Source organism: Ailuropoda melanoleuca, chromosome 7 (genome assembly GCF_002007445.2).
Source record: "Ailuropoda melanoleuca isolate Jingjing chromosome 7, ASM200744v2, whole genome shotgun sequence".
Lineage (NCBI taxonomy): Eukaryota > Metazoa > Chordata > Mammalia > Carnivora > Ursidae > Ailuropoda > Ailuropoda melanoleuca.
In genome coordinates, this window is record NC_048224.1 from 53803888 (window position 1) to 53823658 (window position 19771).

The 19771-nt window shown below is 50.3% G+C and overlaps 1 protein-coding gene across 1 annotated transcript in view; it reads right to left on the reverse strand.

The window, feature by feature from the left end:
- KYAT1 (kynurenine aminotransferase 1) overlaps positions 1-19771 on the reverse strand; it is a 32869-nt gene that overhangs the window by 194 nt on the left and 12904 nt on the right. The window contains exons 2-10 of the mRNA XM_034663737.1: positions 9797-10009; positions 7920-7978; positions 5058-5205; positions 2794-2943; positions 2626-2712; positions 2251-2379; positions 651-771; positions 228-304; positions 5-119 (exon numbers count right to left, since the gene is read on the reverse strand). Coding sequence (XP_034519628.1) covers positions 5-119; positions 228-304; positions 651-771; positions 2251-2379; positions 2626-2712; positions 2794-2943; positions 5058-5205; positions 7920-7978; positions 9797-10009 — 1099 coding nt within the window. The remainder of the gene's footprint in view (positions 1-4; positions 120-227; positions 305-650; positions 772-2250; positions 2380-2625; positions 2713-2793; positions 2944-5057; positions 5206-7919; positions 7979-9796; positions 10010-19771) is intronic.

Below are 19771 nucleotides of genomic sequence, written 5' to 3' on the forward strand. Positions count from 1 at the left end.
CCACGGCCGGCTCCCCCGCCTCTGCTCACCTGGGCCTGCGTGGGACAGTGGTAGACCGTGTTCTGGTGTACCGTGCGCAGGTGTTTCATGAGCCGGTCGGGGCCCAGGGCCCAGCCCACCTGGATCGGGAACGCAGGGAGGGGGTGAGGCCCTTCGGCGCATTCAGTGCGTTCATCCCCTGCCCTGGATCATGGGGGGAGGCGGCACCCCGACCCTCGCCCACTCACCTTCCAGCCAGTGGCGCTAAAGCTCTTGCCAGCGCTGCCGATGGTCAGGGTGCGTTCCCACATGCCCGGGAGGCTGGCTGCCCAAGGCCAAAGAGAGTCGCTGCTGAGATGGGGGTGAGGGGCAGGGGAGGGGCGGTGGCCGGACCCCCTGTGCGCACTCGGGCTCTCGACACCCCGGACCCTGCTCTGTGCTAAGCTATTTACAGGGCTCATTTCAGATCCCGTTCATGGCAACCCGGGGAGGCAGTGGCGCTGTGCTCTCCCGCTCTCAGAGAGGCGAAGCCACTGCCCCGGGTCACACGACCTGCGTGGCTCCTGACCCACGGGCCCTAATCCCGGGGCCTGTGCCCACTCCCAGACTGGGCTCGGGGCCCTGCCACAAGTGTGCAGGGGAGTGGAGGCCCCCCGGCCGGCGTGGCTCACCGATGCTGATGTGCTGGTGCCCGTCGTAGACCAGCCACTGGTAGACCTCGTCGCTAATGCATATCACGTCATGCTGCTGGCACAGGCTGGCCACCAGCTCCAGCTCTGCCTTGGAGAACACCTGTGGGGACCACCCCCACACAGAGAGGCCTGTTCACAGAGATGGACGGACACCACCGAGTTCGCTGCAAAGGGCTTTTCCATCCCATCCTATTGAATCCCTTGCGACACTGACCCTGGGAGGTCTGCTCTGAGCTAACAGAAAATATACGTATTGGTCTCTGCCCCGTTGCAGGCAGCGCTCCTAAAACCCTCGTAAGTGTCTTCGTGACAGAAGCACTAGGAGCATCTCTTGGTCGAATATTCGGTCTTTGACCCTGACACGGGGCTCCTAAAGCCCTCGTAAATCCCCAAGTGAAAAGAGCACTAGAAGTGTTTTTGGTTCTAACGAGGTGACTCTGGGTGGGCACGTGGGTAGCTCCAGGACCGGGGCTGGTCACCAGAAAGACCAAACCATGATTAGAAGCTTGGAATTTTCAGCCCCACCTGCATCCTACAGAGAGCAGAGGGGCTGGAAATGGAGTTAATAATAATTAATCACGGGGCGCCGGGGGGGCTCAGTCAGTGAAGCATCTGCCTTCGGTTCAGGTCATGATCCCGGGGTCCTGGGACGGAGCCCAGTGTCGGGCTCCCTGCTCAGTGGGGAGTCTGCTTCTCCCTCTCCCTCTGCCCCTCCCCCGGCTTATGTGCACCCTCTGTCTCTCTCTAACAAATACATAAATAAAATCTTTAAAAAATTATAATAATTAACGATGCCTATGTAAGGAAGTCTCCATAAAATCCCAATAGTACAGTGTTTGGAGCGCTTCCAGATTGGTGAGCACAGCCATATCCTGGGAGGTGACGGACCCCAGCTCCTCAGGATCCTTCTAGACCTCGCTCTGTGTATCTCTTCATCTGGCTGATGTCTGCTTTCTCATCTGCGTCCTTTCCCAACTCCCTTAATAAACTAGTAAGCCTAAGTAAGTGTTTCCCTGAGTTCTGTGAGCTGCGCCAGCAAATTAATAGGATCCGAGGACGGCGTGGTGGGAACCTCAAATTTACAGCCCATCCGTCAGAAGCACTGGTGACAAGCTGGACTGGCATCTGAAGGGCGGGCCCTAACCTATGGGATCTGATGCTACCCCAGCTGGTGTCACACAATTGCTGGGTGTGGGGCGCCCCACTTACGGTATTGTAAGTGCAGGGGTCATATGAGGGCAGACACACCCAACTGTGCAACTGGATTTCCCTCTACCTCAGTTCTGTCATGTTCCCATTTTACACATGAGACGACACAGCAAGAGGTGGGGTCACCATTCCCAGGGTCTCGGGGTTCATGGAAGCCCCCAGTCTGCTCCACCAATCAGCACTTACACCTTCCAAGGGGATTCCTGCCCTTGTCCCTGGGACCTTGGGGAGCCTTGGCCCTCAGAGCTCATTACAAGTTGCCCCCCCTCTTCACAGATGAAGAAACTGAGGCCCGACACAGCAAATCAGTGACACAGCAGGGACTTGAACCCAGCCTGGAGGGGTCCCTCGGAGGAGGTCTCTCAGGTACCTTTCCCAAGGGGTTGTTGGGTGTGTTGAAGACTAGGGCTTTGGTACGAGACGTAAACTTGCTGGCCAGCTCTGTGGGATCCAGCTGCCAGTTGCTGGCGGAATCCAGTTCCCCATCCTGGGTGGGGCTCTGAAAGCGGAGGTGGAAGGGGGCAGCAATTAATTACCCACCTGACATTCAGCTCCAAGGATTTGGTCCTCCTTCACTGTCATCTGTCCCTACTCTCTTTCTTCTGGGACTCTGGATACCCCTCCCCATCGTGAAGAAACCGGCCTCCTTTCCTTCCTCCCTTCTTTCCCATCTCCCATGGGCCAACACAACACATTCCTTGGACCCCTTCTGCCTACCCACACCCCAACCAGCAAGCATCCTCACCGGCTTCATGGTCACAAACACAGGGCGACCGCCTGCCATCAATGTCATGGGTTCATAACAGTCAAAAAAGGGCTCCATGATGATGACCTGGCAAAAGGATCCGATTAGATGGGGTCAGTATCACCCCTTGCCCCTCATCCCTACCCAGCCTGAGCCTTGCTCACTCACCTCATCTCCTTCGTCCACCAGGGCCTGGAAGGCTGTGAACAGGGCCCCATAGGCACCCACAGTCACCAGCACGTTCTTGAGCGGGTCTATCTCCTGTCCCAGCAGCTTCCCAAAGAAACTTGCCAGGATCTCTGTGAGGGGTGGGTAACCCTGCCAAGACAGCAGCCGTTAGCCGCCTGGCTCAGCTGGGGCCCACCCTCCTGCTCAGCTGTATCCAGGCACTTATAGCACTTTCCAGCAGTAGGCCTGAGGCAAAGTGGGCTCCTGTAGGGTGAGTCCTTTCATGTCCTCCACCAGCGCTGGCCATCGAGCCTGTTCTGTGCAGGCCCAACGCCCAGGGCTAGAATCTGGCGGAGAATCAGACAGAGTGCAAGCCTTCATGGAGCACAGTACGAAGGAGCCCCGCAGCAGTGGCAGCTCCACGATTTAACCCCCTCCCTCTCAGTTTAAGGAGCACATCCACGCACGTGCCCATCCCAGCAGCCTTGCGAGACACGTATTATTTGACCCCCACCATTTGACAGATAGAAAACCAGAGACCCACAGACAGGAAATGACTTGCTCAACGTCATGCACAGCTGAGGTGCAGGAATAGGACTTTATGGGAGCACCCCACTTTAAGAGCAAGGTTGGATCTGTACGCTTGTTTGCTGAGGACACTTACAAAACACTGGAGGCTAAGCCAAAGGACTGAAACCCCAAGGTCTAGAACTTCACTAAATAATTCACTCAACCAGACTTGACCACGTAAAAATTAAAATTTTCTGTATGGCAAAATATAGCAGGAGCAAAGTTAAAAGACAAAACATTGCAAACTAAGAGAAAGAAGTAGGATGTTTAATATATAAAGAGCTGTTATAAAACAACAAGACAAAGACCCAAATGAAAAAATGGAGTTGGTCATGAAAGAAAAAGGACCGATGCCCCATGCACATACGAAAAGGATAATAATAGAAGAAAAGCAAATAAAAGCAACAAATGAAATATTGCTATAAGAATATATCAATATTGGGGCGCCTGGGTGGCACAGCAGTTAAGCGTCTGCCTTCGGCTCAGGGCGTGATCCCGGTGTTATGGGATCGAGCCCCACATCAGGCTCCTCTGCTATGAGCCTGCTTCTTCCTCTGTCAAATAAATAAATAAAATCTTTAATAAAAAAAAAGAATATATCAATATTAAAAAGATTGATAATGCCTATGGCTGGCAAGAGTATGAGCCCAGTGTGTTGGTGGGGGTGTGAGTAAATCTTTTTGGAAGGCAGTCTGACAACATCCATCACATCCTTAAATGCTTACACCCTTGGACTCTCTAGTTTTACTTGCAGGGATTTGTCTGAGAGAAACGCACACATATGTGTACAAAGATAGACACACAGAAATATTCACTGTGCCATTGCTTATATAGTGGGACAGCCAAACCAGCCCATCAGTGCAGAGCTGGTTCAATAAATTCTGGCACAGCTAGGCAAGGGGATACTATGTGGCCCTTGAAAAGAATGAGGCTATTCTGACGTGGAAAGTTGCCCATGACGTGCTGTTTAGTGAAATAAACAGGTTACAGAGCATTACAGTTACGAGTCCATTTGTGCTAAAAAACGCAAATCTCATATATTAGGTATATGCGTATGTGTGTGTGTTTATATAAGCACTTTAAAAAGTTAAAAATTTAAAAGTCTAAACTATTGGTCGTGGTTATCTCTGGATACTGGAACTGGAGGAAACTTCCCCCAGGTAATTCTGATGCATACCAAAGTTTAAGAACCATTCATTGTTCTACTAAACCAAGGACTGACAAATATTTACTCTGTGACCTTTACAGGAAGAGTTTGGATTTAGAGTCAGATCAGTCAGCAGCTTGTCTTTCCGGACTCAGCTTATGTGTCTCCTCCTCCAGGAAGCCTTCTCTGCTCTCCCCAGATTTCATTCCCTTCTTCCTGCTCCCACAGCACTCCATCCTCCCCTATTACAGCATATCAAATATCTTTGTTTTCTGCCTCCCCCCCACCCCCCGCTTTTCCTGCTGGACCCTGAGCTCCCAGCTCATGGTTTTTTGTCTGTCTTCCCCAACCATGAGCTATCCCAGGGCCTGGAACAGAGGAGACACTCAGTGAACACTGAACTACAGCCACACTGAATTCTCTGAGCTCTGCTCCAGAACCCTGACACCCACGTGCGCCTGATGCTCGGAAAGGCTTGACCCGTCCTCCCCCAGGGCCTCCTTGAGGCCTGTGTCCCAGGGCCCCGGGGGGAGGCTGAGAGACTCACAAATGCCTTGGTATACTGGTTGAGCATGAAGTCACTGCTGAGGGCGAGCTGAAAGGCTTGAACTGCGAAGTCTGGGGGTGGGAAGTCAGGGAAGCCTTGGCCCAAGTTCACGACATCATACTCACTGGCCATTTTGGAAAACTCCACCCTGAGCAACAAATGGAGAGTTGACACCAGCCCACCCAGACCTGGACTTCTACCTGTTCCCAGGGTAGGATGAACAGGGCACTGGACTCATTCAGAAAAACTGGACGGTTAGCATCTGCCCCACCTGAGATCTGCGTGAGGGTCAAAACCGGTCCCTGCTTTGGGATTACGTGGGCCAAGCACTGTGCCAATCCTGAGTCCTACTTTTTCAAAGTAGGCTCCATGCCCCGCGTGGAGCCCGTCATGGGACTTGAACTCACAACCCTAAGATCAAGACCTGACCTGAGATCGGGAGCCAGAAGCTCCACCGACTGAGTCACCCCGGTGCCCCATCCTACACCATTTTTTAGAAATATTTGTTGAGACTTCCTAAGTGGATTTCACAAACCGCGGTTTGAAATGGATGCTCAATAACCTTCCCATCCATATGACAAGTGTCCTATTCCTGAGTCACAATGGGGATGGAGAAGCTGAGGCTGGCAGTGATTTGCCCGAGGACTCCAGTTAGCGTGTGGCCCAGACAGGCTTTTTTTTTTTTAAGATTCTATTTATTTATTCGACAGAGATAGAGACAGCCAGCGAGAGAGGGAACACAAGCAGGGGGAGTGGGAGAGGAAGAAGCAGGCTCCCAGCGGAGGAGCGTGATGTGGGGCTCGATCCCAGAACGCCGGGATCATGCCCTGAGCTGAAGGCAGACGCTTAACGACTGAGCCACTCAGGCGCCCCCAGCCAGCCTTTGAGCCTGCTCTAGACCATGAGCCTGGACAGCCTGGGGACCCACCAGCCCCTCCATCTGCCATTGGTGGCCCCCAACAACCTCTCTTCTGGCCCTGGCTGGTGGCCACGTCCTCAGGGAAACAGAGAGAGGCTGAGAGGCTGGAAGAGGAGGCTGGGGCGTGGCTGCGGGTTGGCTGGGGGCAGAGGAGTCAGCCTCGGCTGCGTTGAATTTGCATAACAATAAGTACTGTTCCATCTAAAACCTGTCATTTTCTCCCCAGAGCCCCACAATACCTCTGAAATTGCTGAGGCTCAGAGAGGCTAGTGACCTGCCCAGAGTCACGTAGCTGCTGAGAGCAGAGCTGAGACGCAAAACCAGGTGGGGGATGTTTCACAGTGACTGGGACAAGGGAACCAGTCTCCAGTGCCCTGCAGAGACCAGCTGACCTCTTGGTTGGGTCTCTAAGGTCCCAATCCTCAGGCCACCACTCTGGGGTTAGCGAGAACCTGCGGCCCTTTTCTGTCCTGACTCCCATGGCCCTCATCCCCCCGCACTCCCTCCTCCTGTCCCGTACATCCTCCCCAGGTCTGCTTCTGCCTTGCCCTGCCTTTGCATGAGACTCGGTCTCTCTTGGCCTCAATCTCCCCTTCTGTATAATGGGGGTGTAGGGTTCAACAGTCTGCAGGTCTGTGAGTCAGGAAAGAGTCTTGCTGCTTCTCCCAGCCTGCCTCCTTGTCATTTCCTCCCTCTGAGTTGGACTCTACCTTATCTGCAAAGGCCCACAAGGCTGCCCAGCCTCCCTTCCAGACAGGACGGAAGGTGGTACAACCGAGGGGGCAGTCGGACGCTATCGGGTTTAGGGCCTGGCTCGTCTGTCGCAAACACCATGGAAATCAGGTGGAAGATCTTTGCAAAACACAAATTGCTATACATGAGGCGAGTTTGAAAGAAAAAAATGGGGTGGGGGGAGGGCCTCGGTGGCTCAGTCGGTTGAGCGTCCGACTCTTGATTTTGGCTCAGGTTCTGCTCTCCAGGTCGTGAGATCGAACCCTGTGTCGTGCTCTGTGCTGGACATGGAGCCTGCCTAGGATTCTCTCTATCCCTCTCCCTCTGCCCCTCCCCCCCACCTTCCACCCCTCCCACGTGAGCACATCTGTTCTCTCTCTCTTAAAAAAAAGAAAAAGAAAAAAGAAAAGAAGAAGAAAAAAAATGGTCCCATGTTTTGTAAAAACAACAGCCAACAACTTTTTTTGAAAGTACAGGGATGCCGGGTACCCGGCTGGCTCAGTCGGGAGAGCGTGTGACTCTCGATCTTCTGAGTTTAAACCTCTATGCTGCTGGCCAAAGGTGTTGGGGAGGGATTAGGAAAAATCCCTACACTTTTCTTACACACCTTCCCCCTGCATCCATTGTATTAGAAGTTACAATGGGCACATGCTTCTTTGATATTTAGAACAAGTCAACAGAGAAAAGAAATTAACCTCAGCACATGTCCAGTGCATAGCTGCCTGTATTTTACCTTATCTTAGTTAATTTTACTCTGTACTAAGCGGGAAATAAAACAATCCCTGGAAAGCCCCCAGCCTGGGGCCTGGGTAATGGCCATTGCTTTCAGACAGCATTTCGCCTTATCCTCCCAAGGCCCTCCAAGGTCGGAGTAATTAGCTCCATTTTGCAGCTGGGGAGCTGAGACTCGGAGCAGGTGTGTCACTGCCCCCCGAGCCACAGCCAAGTGGGGGTAAGCTGAGATTCGAACTCCAGCCTGCTGCTCCCGGTCTCACCTCTCCCAGGCTGTGGCTGCTCAAATCTCACAGTGCGGGCACGGTGGGCGTCCTGGGTACCGCCGTGTTGCTGCAAAGCCAGGCACCCCCAGCCCTGTCCCGCCCTCACACCCGAGGCCCTTTTTTGTCCTGACTCCCATGGCCCTCATCCCCCCGCACTCCCCCCTCCTGTCCCGTACATCCTCCCACACGCTCCCCCAGCCCTGCGGAGCTCACCATGGGTTGTGGTCAATCCCGTCCAGCCTGCGAGCCTGCAGCCGCTTGGCCATGGCGAACTGGAGACAGAGCGAGCAGAAGGTCAGAGGGGCAGCGAGGGGGCTCTTTTCTGACCACAGCCCCCGCCCCCTCGAGGGAAAGGTGCAGATCAGCAGTCTCGGAGCGCGGAATGGGCTCCAGCCCGCCTCCGCGCTCGGCCCCGCCCCACTCCAGCAGCCTTGCCGGCCCCACCCACCAGCCTGGGCTCCAGGTGCCCTGAGACTCAGACCAGTTTCCGACCAGATTCAAACCAGTCCCGCAGGCTGCCGAGGAGGAGGAGGAGGCGGGAGGAAGGGGAAGGACAGCACGCGAAGCCCCATGACCAACGCGACTGCGGCACCCTCCCTTTAGGACGGACTGGCTAAATTCAGAACAATCTGGCTGGGCCCATTTTATAGATGAGAAAAATCACATTTTAAAAAATAATTTTGAAGTAAACGTTATGCCCCACATGGGGCTCCAGCTCACGACCCTGAGATCGAGAGTCGCAAGGTCTACCGACTGGACCTGCCAGGTACCCAAGAAAATCACATTTGATAAGAATATTTATCAATGTGATATGCTGACATCAATAAAATGGGCTACAAAACTGGGCACAGTATGATTGTGTTTTGTAAAAAATATACCCTATTACTTATTTGTATACACGCACATTTTCCTATGACCACATATGAGTAGACAAAAAAAGTTTGGAAGGGAAATACATCAAACTGTTAACAAAGGTTCTGAGTGGTGGAATTATAGGTGATTTAATTTCATGTGCCTTTCTTTTCTTTCTTTCTTTCTTTCTTTCTTTCTTTCTTTCTTTCTTTCTTTCTTTCTTTCTTTCTTTCTGTTTATGTATTTAAGTAATCTCTACACCCAATGTGGGGCTCGCATTCATAACTCTGAGATCAAGAGTTGTGTGTTCTTCCAACGGAGCCAGCCAGGTGCCCCATGTGTGTGCTTTTCTGTGGTTCCAAATTTTTTGTATGGTGAGCACACCATATTGGATTGATTCTAATATGTGCTTTTTTTTTTTTTTTTTTTTTTTTTTTGCCTTGCATGTTCTCTGAATCTCAGAATCTCTAGCATGAGTCTCCTTGGCCTTTCCCAGCCCCCTTACTAGTCCATACAATGTGTAACTTACATTGATGGCATCATGGTTTCAATGCTATAAGGAATTACTTTTGAATTGGGGATGCATCATATTAAAAAAAAAATACAGGGGCGCTTGGCTGGCTCAATCATTAGAGCTTGTGGCTCTTGATCTTGGGGTTGTGAGTTCAAGCCCCACGTTGGGTGTAGAGATGACAAAAATAAAATCTTAAAAAATATATACAGTGAAGATGAGGTTCAGGGGGGAGGGGAGATGGGGGATGCAAGTTGGAGGGAGGGAAGTTTGAGAAGGTTGGGATGGGGAGGGGGTACAGAGGCATAGAGAGAGAGAGAGAACAAAGGAGGTGAATGAGTACAGGAAGGAGGTAAATATAATGGGACCACAGAAACGTGGGGGAACTCAAAGGCGTGATCTTCAAGGATGGCACAGTAATTGTGTAAGTGAGGAAACAGTGCTTGTTGTTGGACTTATGTATAATGTATTCCTCAGCCAACATCTATTGAGCACCTACTGTGTACTGAACACTGGGCTGGGCTTAGGGGATGATGGGGAACAGCAGCACCATGCAGACCATTCAGGTCTACGTTAGAGGAAAGGGCAAGGGAGGGGTCCCCTCTAGGCTACAGTCAGGGAAGACATCCGGAAAGAGGAGCGCCATGCATAGCTTTGAAGCCAGGACCATGCCAGATCACAGGGCCCCTGGGTGGGGCAGCAAAACACATGGGGCTAGAGCACTTACAGTCTGGTGCAAGCACCGAGTGAGAGAAGTTCCAGCCTTCTTTCTCTGGAGGAGCCCGGCCAGGTGCAAATAGATGGCTGCCACATTCCTGAACATGCTTCCCAGAGCCTTGGGACACTGGTGACTTCTCCTCCGGGGGCAGAGGAGATGGAGGAGAACGCTCTGGCCAAAAAATGGCTCTGAGGCCAGGGCATGGGTCCCCCACACACAGCTCTAACAACAACAACAACAACAGCAACAATAAGAGCTAATATTTATTGACTGGTCACTGTGTGCCAGGCATGGCAACAAGGGCTTTCTTGCATGATTATCCCTCATTGACCCCCAGCAATCAGAGTGACCCTTTCAAAATGTAAATTACCTCTAATGGGGAAAAAAAAAAAAGATCCAGGTAAAGATCATGGATGACCCCTAACATCACAGGGAGAGTCAACCCTACAATATGTTCTGACTCTGGAAACACACATACCTCCTGCAAATTATTCCTGTGCTAAAACCAAATCTAAATCAGATCACGCCACTGGATTACTAAAACACAACGGACAGAAGAACGTGTCAAATGACACCACTGAGAGGTGATCCACAAATGACCCTGTTTCTTCAACAAATAAAGTGCAAGGGAAAAAATTTTGGTCCAGGGCATGAAAGACTAAAAGAGACTTAAAAGATGTACATTTAAAAAATGAATGCCTTGAAAAGGAAAAAAAAAAAGTTGGAGGACTTAATGCACAATTTCAAAGCTTACTGAAAACCTACAAGAACCAAGAAAGGATGGTACTAGCATAAGGACAGACGTATAAATCAATGGAATCAAAGCAAGAGTCCAGAAATAAGACGCCGCCATGGTCAACGGTCATATGGTCACTTGCCATTTGATAAGACTGCTAAGAAAATTCAATGTGGAAAGAACAGTCTTTCACCAAATGGTGCTTGGACAACTGGATATACACAGGCAGAAGAATGAATTTGTCTCCCTATCTTACACCATACTCAAAACTAACTCAAAGTGGATCATGGACCTAAATACAAGAGCTAAAACTATAAAACTCCTGGAAGAAAACTGGAGTCTATCTTCGTGATCTTGAATCAGAAGACAGTTTCTTAGATACGACACCAAAAGCGCAGGCAACGAAAGAAAAAACCAGATACAATGAACTTCACCAAAATTAAAAACTTTTGTGCCTCAAAGGATACTGTCGAGAAAGTGAAAACCTAAAAGCATGGGGGTAAATATTTGCGAATCATAAATCTGAATTTCTCCAAGGAAGATACATAAATGACTAAAAGGCACATGAAAAGACGCTCAACATCCTTAGTCATTGGGCAAATGCCACTCCACACTCACTAGGATGTCTACAACAGATATCAGGGATAATTACGTGTTTCAAGGATTTTTATGTTTATCAGCTAGAAACTTACATGGCAAAACAAATTCCTTTTATTTTCATTTTTTATTTTATTTTATTTTTTCAAAGATTTTTATTTATTTAACAGAGAGAGACAGCCAGCGAGAGAGGGAACACAAGCAGGGGGAGTGGGAGAGGAAGAAGCAGGCTCCCAGCAGAGCAGGGAGCCCAATGCCGGGCTCAATCCCAGGACCCTGGGATCACGCCCTGAGCCAAAGGCAGATGCTTAACGACTGAGCCACCCAGGCGCCCCATTGTTTTCTTTTTTCTTTTCTTTTTTTTTTAAAGATTTTATTTATTTATTCGAGATAGAGAGAGCACAAGCAGGGGGAGCAGCAGAGGGAGAGGGAGAAGCAGGCTCCCAGCAGAGCAGGGAGCCCCATGCGGGGCTCAATCCCAGGATCCTGGGACCACGACCTGAGCCGAAGGCAGATGCCCAACCATCTGAGCCACCCAGGCGCCCCATTGTTTTCATTAAAAGAGATTTTATTTATCTATTTGAGAGAGGGAGAGAGAGCATGAGTTGGGGGGGGCAGAGGGAGAGGGACAAGTGGGCTCCCCGCTGAGCGTGGAGCTTGACCCCAGGACCTGGAGATCATGACCTGAGCCGAAGTCAGATGCTTAACTGACTGAGCCGCCCAGCTCCCCCACAAACTCCCTGAAAACTAGGAACAAAATTCAAAGAAATCTCTATCACCACTTCCTTTCAACACTGTGTTGGAAGTCCCAGCTGGTGGGACAAGAAAAGGAACTTACATGTACAAAACCCGAAAGAAATAATACCATCACTATTTGCAAGGAGATACGGTTAACTACACACAATAACTCAAATATACAAACTGGTAAAATTAACGAACTCAGCAAGGTGGCTACATTTAATATCAAACTTCGAAAATAAATGGCATTGCCACCCCTCCCCCAAAAGCTGTCTTTCTCTTTCTTTGGCCCAATGGCCAGAGGGTGCATTAAATACTCTTGGGCACCCGGAAAAAAACACACGCAAAAGACAAACACAAAAGTCAGAGAATATTTAAACATGCTTCAAGGATGTTGAGAAACTGGAACCCCAGTACTTTGCTTCTGGGGATGTAAGATGGCACAGCTGCTACGTGACACGGTCTGGCAGCTCCTCCAAATGATAAACCGAGAGAGTTACTTACTACATGACCCAGCAACTCCACTCCTATGTACGTACCCGCAGAAACGAAAACACACGTCCGCACAAAGACTTGTACGTGCACGTTTATAGCAGCATTATTCACGGTAGCCCAAAGTGGGAGCAACCCCGTTGATGGACATTCCTGGATCAATAAAACGTGGTAAGTCCATGTGATGGAATATCATTCGGTGATGAAAGGGGATGAGGTTCTGACCCCTGCTGCACCACGGATGACCCTTGACAACATTGGGCTAAGCCGAAGAAGCCAATCACAGAAGACCACACATTACATGATTCCATTTATACAAAATAGGCAAAACTCTAGAGAGAGAGAGTAGATCGGTGATTGCCTTGGGCTGGGGGTGGGAGTCTGGGGGCAGGAATGGGGACTGACTGCTACAGTTACTTGGGTATCTTTTTGGCATAAAATGAAAATGTTCTAGGGGCGCCTGGGTGGTTCAGTCATTAAGCGTCTGCCTTAGGCTCAGGGCGTGATCCCAGGGTCCTCGGATCCAGCCCCACATTGGCCTCCCTGCTCAGCGGGGAGCCTGCTTCTCCCTCTCCCACTCCCCCTGCTTGTGTTCCCTCTCTCGCTGTCTGTCTCTCTCTCTCTAATAAAAATAAATAAAATCTTTAAAAAAAATAAATAAAATAAAATGAAAATGTTCTAAAGTTAGATCGTGGTGTGGTCATACTAAAAACCAGTGAACGGTACACTTGAAATGGTTGAATTATACAGTATGTGTGTATCAATATATCTCAATAAAATGGTTTTTAAAAATCACCAAGGTTTAGGGGCGCCTGGCTGGCTCAGTTGGTGGAACGTGCGACTCCTGGTCTCTGGGTCGTAAGCTTGAGCCCCACATTGGGTGTAGAAATTACTTAAAAATAAAAAATCTTTAGGGGCACCTGTGTGGCTCAGTCGGTTAGGTGTCTGACTCTTGATCTCAGCTCGGGTCTGGATATCAGGATTGTGAGTTCAAGCCCAGCGCGGAGCCTACTTAAAAAAATAATAAAAACAAATAAATAAAAAACCTTCTAAAAATAAAAATAGGGGCGCCTGGGTGGCTCAGTCGTTAAGCGTCTGCCTTCGGCTCAGGGCATGATCCCGGCATTATGGGATGGAGCCCCACATCAGGCTTCTCTGCTATAAGCCTGCTTCTTCCTCTCCCACTCCCCTTGCATGTGTTCCCTCTCTTGCTGGCTGTCTCTATCTCTGTCGAATAAATAAATTTAAAAAAAAAAAGAAATACACCCCAGGTCCTTAGCACTAAGGCCGTGTTTCCATGCGCTTCCCTGGTTGCTCCGGCCAGTGTCTGAAACAGAGCGAGACAGGCTGTTGCTGGGAGACAGGGCACTCCAGAGGACTCCCATTGGTTTTGCTGAAATTTTCTTTCTAAAAAATTTTTATTTAATTATTTTTTAAAAAAGATTTTCTTCATTTATTATGAGAGACAGAGAGAGAGAGAGGGAGGCAGAGGCAGAGGGAGAAGCAGGCTCCCCGCTGAGCAGGGAGCCCGATGCGGGACTCTGATCCCAGGACCCTGGGATCATGACCTGAGCTGAAGGCAGATGCTTCACAGACTGAGACACCCAGGCGGCCTTGCTGAAATTTTCTGAGAATTGCACTGCCTTCTGAGACTTTTCCTTCCAGCCTTCCTTCCTTCCCTCTCTCCTCCAGGGGGGTCAGAACACGGCATTGAAAAAGAGGTGAGGATTTGGAGGCCCAGGGCGGGGAGTGTCAGAAACCCAGTAAGCAAATGCAACATTTGACCCTTAACTGGATCTGGGATTGGTGACAAGAACAGTGAAAACTCCCAAAAGGTGTCTGTGGCATAGCTGGAGAAATCTCAATATGGCCTGTCCGTCAGAGGGCATGACCGAATCACTGGTCAATTTCTTTGGGGGTGATGGTGAGGGGTGTTTATGTGGGGGGGGATGGCATTCTTAGGAGCCACATGAAGTATTTAGGAGTGAAGGGTCGGGATGTCTGCAACTTGCTTTCAAAAGATTCAGCAAAGACATTCATATACAGGGGCAGGGCAGAGAGAGGCATTCACAAATGCGGTCGACGCGAGCGAGGGCTGAATTTGGGTGCTGGGTGGACGTGTGGCCGCCGCGTGGTTCTTTCACCTTTTCTGTGAGTTTGACTTCGTCAAAACAGAAAGCTGAGAGGCAAAGGAGGCAACTGAATGCAGTGCGTGGACATCTGGGATTGTGATTCCAAGAAACTGGCTATAAATGGTGCCCCGTTCCCATCCTGCCCCCCGCCAATCCCCCGCTGCGGGGCAAGCAGGCCACAAAACCCCACCAAGGTGCTTATTTCTTATCAATCTCTTAGGAAAGTCTGGAAAATTTGGTAACTGATTGAGCAAGCAGGGTTACAGGAAAGGGAAGAACGAGCTAAACTGGACTTCTTTGACCTGAGGATGTGGGGCCTAGAGCCAGAGATAGAGATAGAGACAGAGAGAATGAACACCCTGGGGGTTGCATGTTGAGAAAACCCCCACCTCTGCCCCAGGGGGAACCAGAGAGAAAGAGGCTGCTTGGTTTGGAGCTAGCCACCCCAGGTTCCCCAGGGAATGGTGCTCCAGCCTCCCTGGGACACCTCCCCACCCTCCCAAACCTGCCCCGTGCCCTGGAAGCTTGACTACTTCGGACGTGTTAGTTCTCATTTCAGGCTCGAATCTGTGCCAGGCAGGAAAGGTTGGGTAGAGCACAGAATCCTCAGCCATTGTGTCTCAAGGGTGGTCCCCGCGAGCCGGCTCTCACCCCGGTTGGGAATGCCCGAGGAAAGGTGCATTGGACTTGTAAATATCTAGACATCCGCTGTGTGGGCTCCATCAAGGAGCCAAACGTTAGGGGCGAGCCTGAGGGACACTTGTGAACACTGACGGGCTATTGTATGATATGAAGAAATCAGTAATGTATTAGCTGTGCTAATGGTATTGGGGATTTCTTTCTTTCCTTTTAACAGTCCTTAGATTTTTGAGACGTCTCTTGAAGTATGGATGGCATAATATCTGGGATTTGCTTCAGAATAATCCCAAATGATCCAGGTGGTGGCTGTAGGAAGGGGATGGGGGAACAGATGAAAGTAAGCCATGGGTTGAGACTGGGAGGGTCAAGATACTCTACTCTCTAGTTCTGTATATATTTCGAATGCTCCACATGCGTGAGATGGAAGTCACAGCCACAACATGGAAGGAGCCGGGGCCACTGATGATCGAGCAACCATCATTTATCTCGGGACTTAGTGGGGTGGGGCGCAGGGGGTGGGGTGGGGAATGGATCTTGTTCAAGCTGCTGTTATTTTGGTTTCTTTCATTCACAGGAAATCAGCTTTAACTGCTAAACCCTGTCTGTACCCTGGGCCCCAAACCACCAGGAGTACAGCCGAGACTGAAAAGTTGCAGTGAGAGAACATGCATGCCAGGGGGCTGTGGGGTCTCAGTGGGAGGCTGGTGGAACTTATTACGGGATTTGGTTGGACTTTGGTGGAGTGATTTGGGGAAGGGTCCAGGGAAGCTGGACTTTGCTCTGGATTGGTGCTTTCAGAAGCAGGGATCACTTTATGGGTAGATATCATGATAATGTTTTTAAAAGATTTTATTACTTATTTGAGAGAGAGAGAGTACATGCACATGGCAGGGGGGCTAGAGGGAGAGGGACAAGCACACTCCCCGCTGAGCGCAGAGCCCAAAGGCAGGGCTCACTCTCAGGACCCAGAGATGGTAACATGAGCCGAAATCAAGAGTCGGATGCTTAACCGACTGAGCCACCCAGGTGCCCCACAATAATCATATTTATACAGGGAGGCAGGCTCAAGTGAGGCTGGGTGTAATTGGGGGAGAAGCAGCCACCTACGGTGTGCCAGGAGAGGGGTGCGCTGGGTTTCCTGTGGCTCTGACAGTGTTCGTGTCCGTCTGTGTTCAGACATATTGCAGAGTGTTTTGTTTTCCCCCCTGGATTTATTATGGTCACGGCATGGCCTTGTCTGTTATTGATGTTCTGTGCAGTTGTTCAGCACAAGTCCTATCTGTGGGTGCCAGGCCAGCTCCTGGATTCCGGAGGCTGGTTTTCTCTTCCCAAATCCTCACCCTAAGAATAAAATCCAAAGTCTTTACCATGTACTAGAAGGCCCTTTGAAATCAGATGGGAGGCCACCTGGACATTCCATGGAAGGACACTCCATGGAGGGACATTCCTTTCCCTCTCTAATTTTGGGGGGCAACTGTTTGCCCCGTGACTTCCCTTCTCAAATGGGCCTAAGAAGAAGTGTTGATTTTTCGGTTTGTTCAGCTTTCTGCTGGTGAGGATGGGGGGATGACTTCCGAGCTCCTTACGCACACGACTGGAAACTGGAAGTCCAACGTAACCTGCCTGTTCACGGAATTTCGTCACTATCAGTAGAATGCTCTAATTTAATTATAAAGGAGAAATAAAGGCAAATCATTTATAATGCCATAACCAGGCTTGCCCACTCTAGAATATTCCATGAAGTAGATAGCTGCTTGCACCTGCTTATAAGAAGTAAGTTCAGCCTGACCAGGACTCCAGCTAGTCCCTCCTAAACCCCGAGGCAGCCCAGCCTCTCCCCCAGGGTCTTCCAAAGCATGTCAGAGCGCTGACAATCAGCCATCTGTCCAAAGGTAGGGCACTTCCTCCTAATGTTCTGCAATCATCAGCTTCTCCAGAGTATCTTCTGGGGCCAGGCCCTGGCCTAGGGCTGAGGCTACAGTAGGGACCAGGTGCGGTCAGTCCCCGGGTGGGGGTCAGGGGTTGGGGGGAGAAGAGATGCACTCAAGCACTCTCTCCTTCATTCATCTGGCAAGTATTTCCTGACAAGTACAAAGACATGTGTTATGGTTTGAACCGTGTCCTCCGAAAGTGCATGTTGAAGACCCCCAGTACCTGTGAATGGAAATAGGGTCTTTGTACCTATAATCCCTGTAGGATGAGGTCATACTGGATTAGAGTGGACCTTAATCCAGCATGATTGGTGTCCCTCGAGGAAGGGAGAAGAGACACAGACATACAGGCAAAAGGCCATGTGAAGACAGACGGGCGGCATCTACAGGCCAAGGAGCTCCACGGATTGTCGCTAACACCACAAGCTAAGAGAAAAGCATGGGACAGATTCACCATTAGAGCCTGCAGAGAAAGCATGACCCTGCTGACACCTTGATTTGGGAAGTTTAGTCTCCAGAACAGTGAAAGAAAAACTTTCTGTTGGGTAAAACCACCCAGCTTGGGATACTTGCGCTGGCAGCTCCTGGAAACTAACGCAATGGGACACCAGAGGGCGCTCTAGGCATCTGCCTGGGTACTTGGGAGTTCGGGAGGGCTCCCTGGAGGATGTGGCATCGGGTCGGAGTCCCAGAGCAGGGAAAAGGTGCCTGGCAAAGAGGATGATGCAAAGGCCCGGGAGTAGAAGAGGGCTGGGAGATGCGAGGAGCTGAGAAGTCAGTCTGGCCAGAGTTCACGCTCTCATTTGTCAGAACTGAGTCACTTCCCAGGGGAACCCTGCAGGAAGTACTCCCTGATGGCTGTAGCTAAGAACCAGAGCTTGGAGCAACAAAGGGTAGTGCGATTATTATCTGAGGAAGGATATTCCACGGAGGGACATTCCACCGTGCGTCACATCGGGGGGAAGGCGTCGGTGTGCCTCAGCCTCACTCAGCCAGGGGACATGAAGTCCATGGCCAGGTCCAAGTCCAGTGCTGGTCACAGGGGGCACCTGCTGCCTGTTGCATATTCAAGGGGGACCCACCGTCCTGCTTGTCCAGGATTGAGGGGTTTCTCGGGACTGGGACCATCCTAGGCAAATGGGGATCGTTGGTCCCCTTGGATTGGCCGAATGCAGGGATGGCTGCCCGTCTTCTGGGACTGATGTTCTCCTGACTCCTCCAGAGGGACCCTCTTCTGTCTCCTGACCAAAATCTACGGATGTCCAGCAGGCTGATTCTCTCACACCCTCACCCACATCATTCCACGTCTATGAATTCTGTCCTTTCTCCTAAAGTGACTGTACCGCTTCTGCCCTAAATTACACCTTTATCATCTCACTGGAATAATAGTAATACAATCAGCCATCAGCTCTAACTTTGTACCAGGCACTGCGTTAAGGACCGTATGTCATCGGACCCTCTTAACAGCCCTGGAAAGCAAGTGCTTTTCTCACCTCCATTAACAGGCAAAGACACTGGTAATCATGATAAAATAGCAGCTAACACTCATACTGAGCTCCTGGAGGTGGGACGAAGGTCTGTGCCATCCAATGCCCAGCACAGGGCAGAAGGTCACACTCACAAGGCTCCCCTCTCCTCTGCCACAATCTCAGCCCCTCACCTCCTCTGGGCACTGCCTGCTCTGGGGAAAGGTGGTGCCTTGGGGTAAGGTGGCCTGGACACCCCCACCCTTGGCTCCACGGAAGGCAAAGACAGCCCATGCTGGATGAGGATGAGCTTAACCAGTCTCACTGCCTCGGGGTTGGAGCTGGAACCCGGGAGCCGGCTTTCACTGCAGGAGACTGCCCAGGCAGGGGGTGGCTGGGGTGTGTGCGGGGGCAAGTCTTGGGAGCATGGGAGCGAGCATCACACTGTTCCAACTGTGGGGCAGCTCTGTCCTACTGTTGCCAAACTCAGTGCCTGCCCAGGACTGGGCCCTGAATAGTCCCCTGGGGAGAGGATTTGATCACAGACTTTGGTATCACTCAGACCTTGGCTGTGTGAGCCGAGGCAAGTCACTTCACCTCTCTGAATGTCAATTTCCCTGTGGATAAAATAAATAAAAATAAGATAATTCAGGGGCCCCTGGCTGGCTCTATCAGAAGAGCATATAACTCTCGGTCTTGGGGTCGTGAGTTTGAGTCCCACATAGAGTGTAAAGATTACTTAAATAAATAAAAAACTATTTAAAAAAACCCAAAATAGCCCCTGGGTGGCTCAGTTGGTTGAGCCTCTGCCTTCGACTCAGGTCATGATCCCAGGGTCCTGGCTCCCTGCTCAGCAGGGAGTCTGCTTCTCCCTCTGCCTTTCCCCTGGCTTGTGCTTTCTTTCACTCACTCTCTCTCTCTCCCTCAAATAAATAAATAAAATCTTTAAAAATAAATAAATAAATAATAAAAAAAAATAATTCAGGGAAAACATGTCCCTTAGTGCCTGGCACATAAAAGGTGCCCAGTCAATGACAGATGTTCATAATAGAGTGGGCATTTTATGAATACTAATGAATCACTATAAGATGACAGGTGGGGCTGGATGTGTGTGAATTCACTCATGTTTGGCAGGGCTGACTTCTCTGAGGCCTCCTCAGTAGGCAAGGTGCTAAGGACCCACAGTAGTTTGAGAAGCCCCTGAAAATGTTTTAATTTTAATTTATTTTAAAGTAAGAAAAAAGGGGGAATAT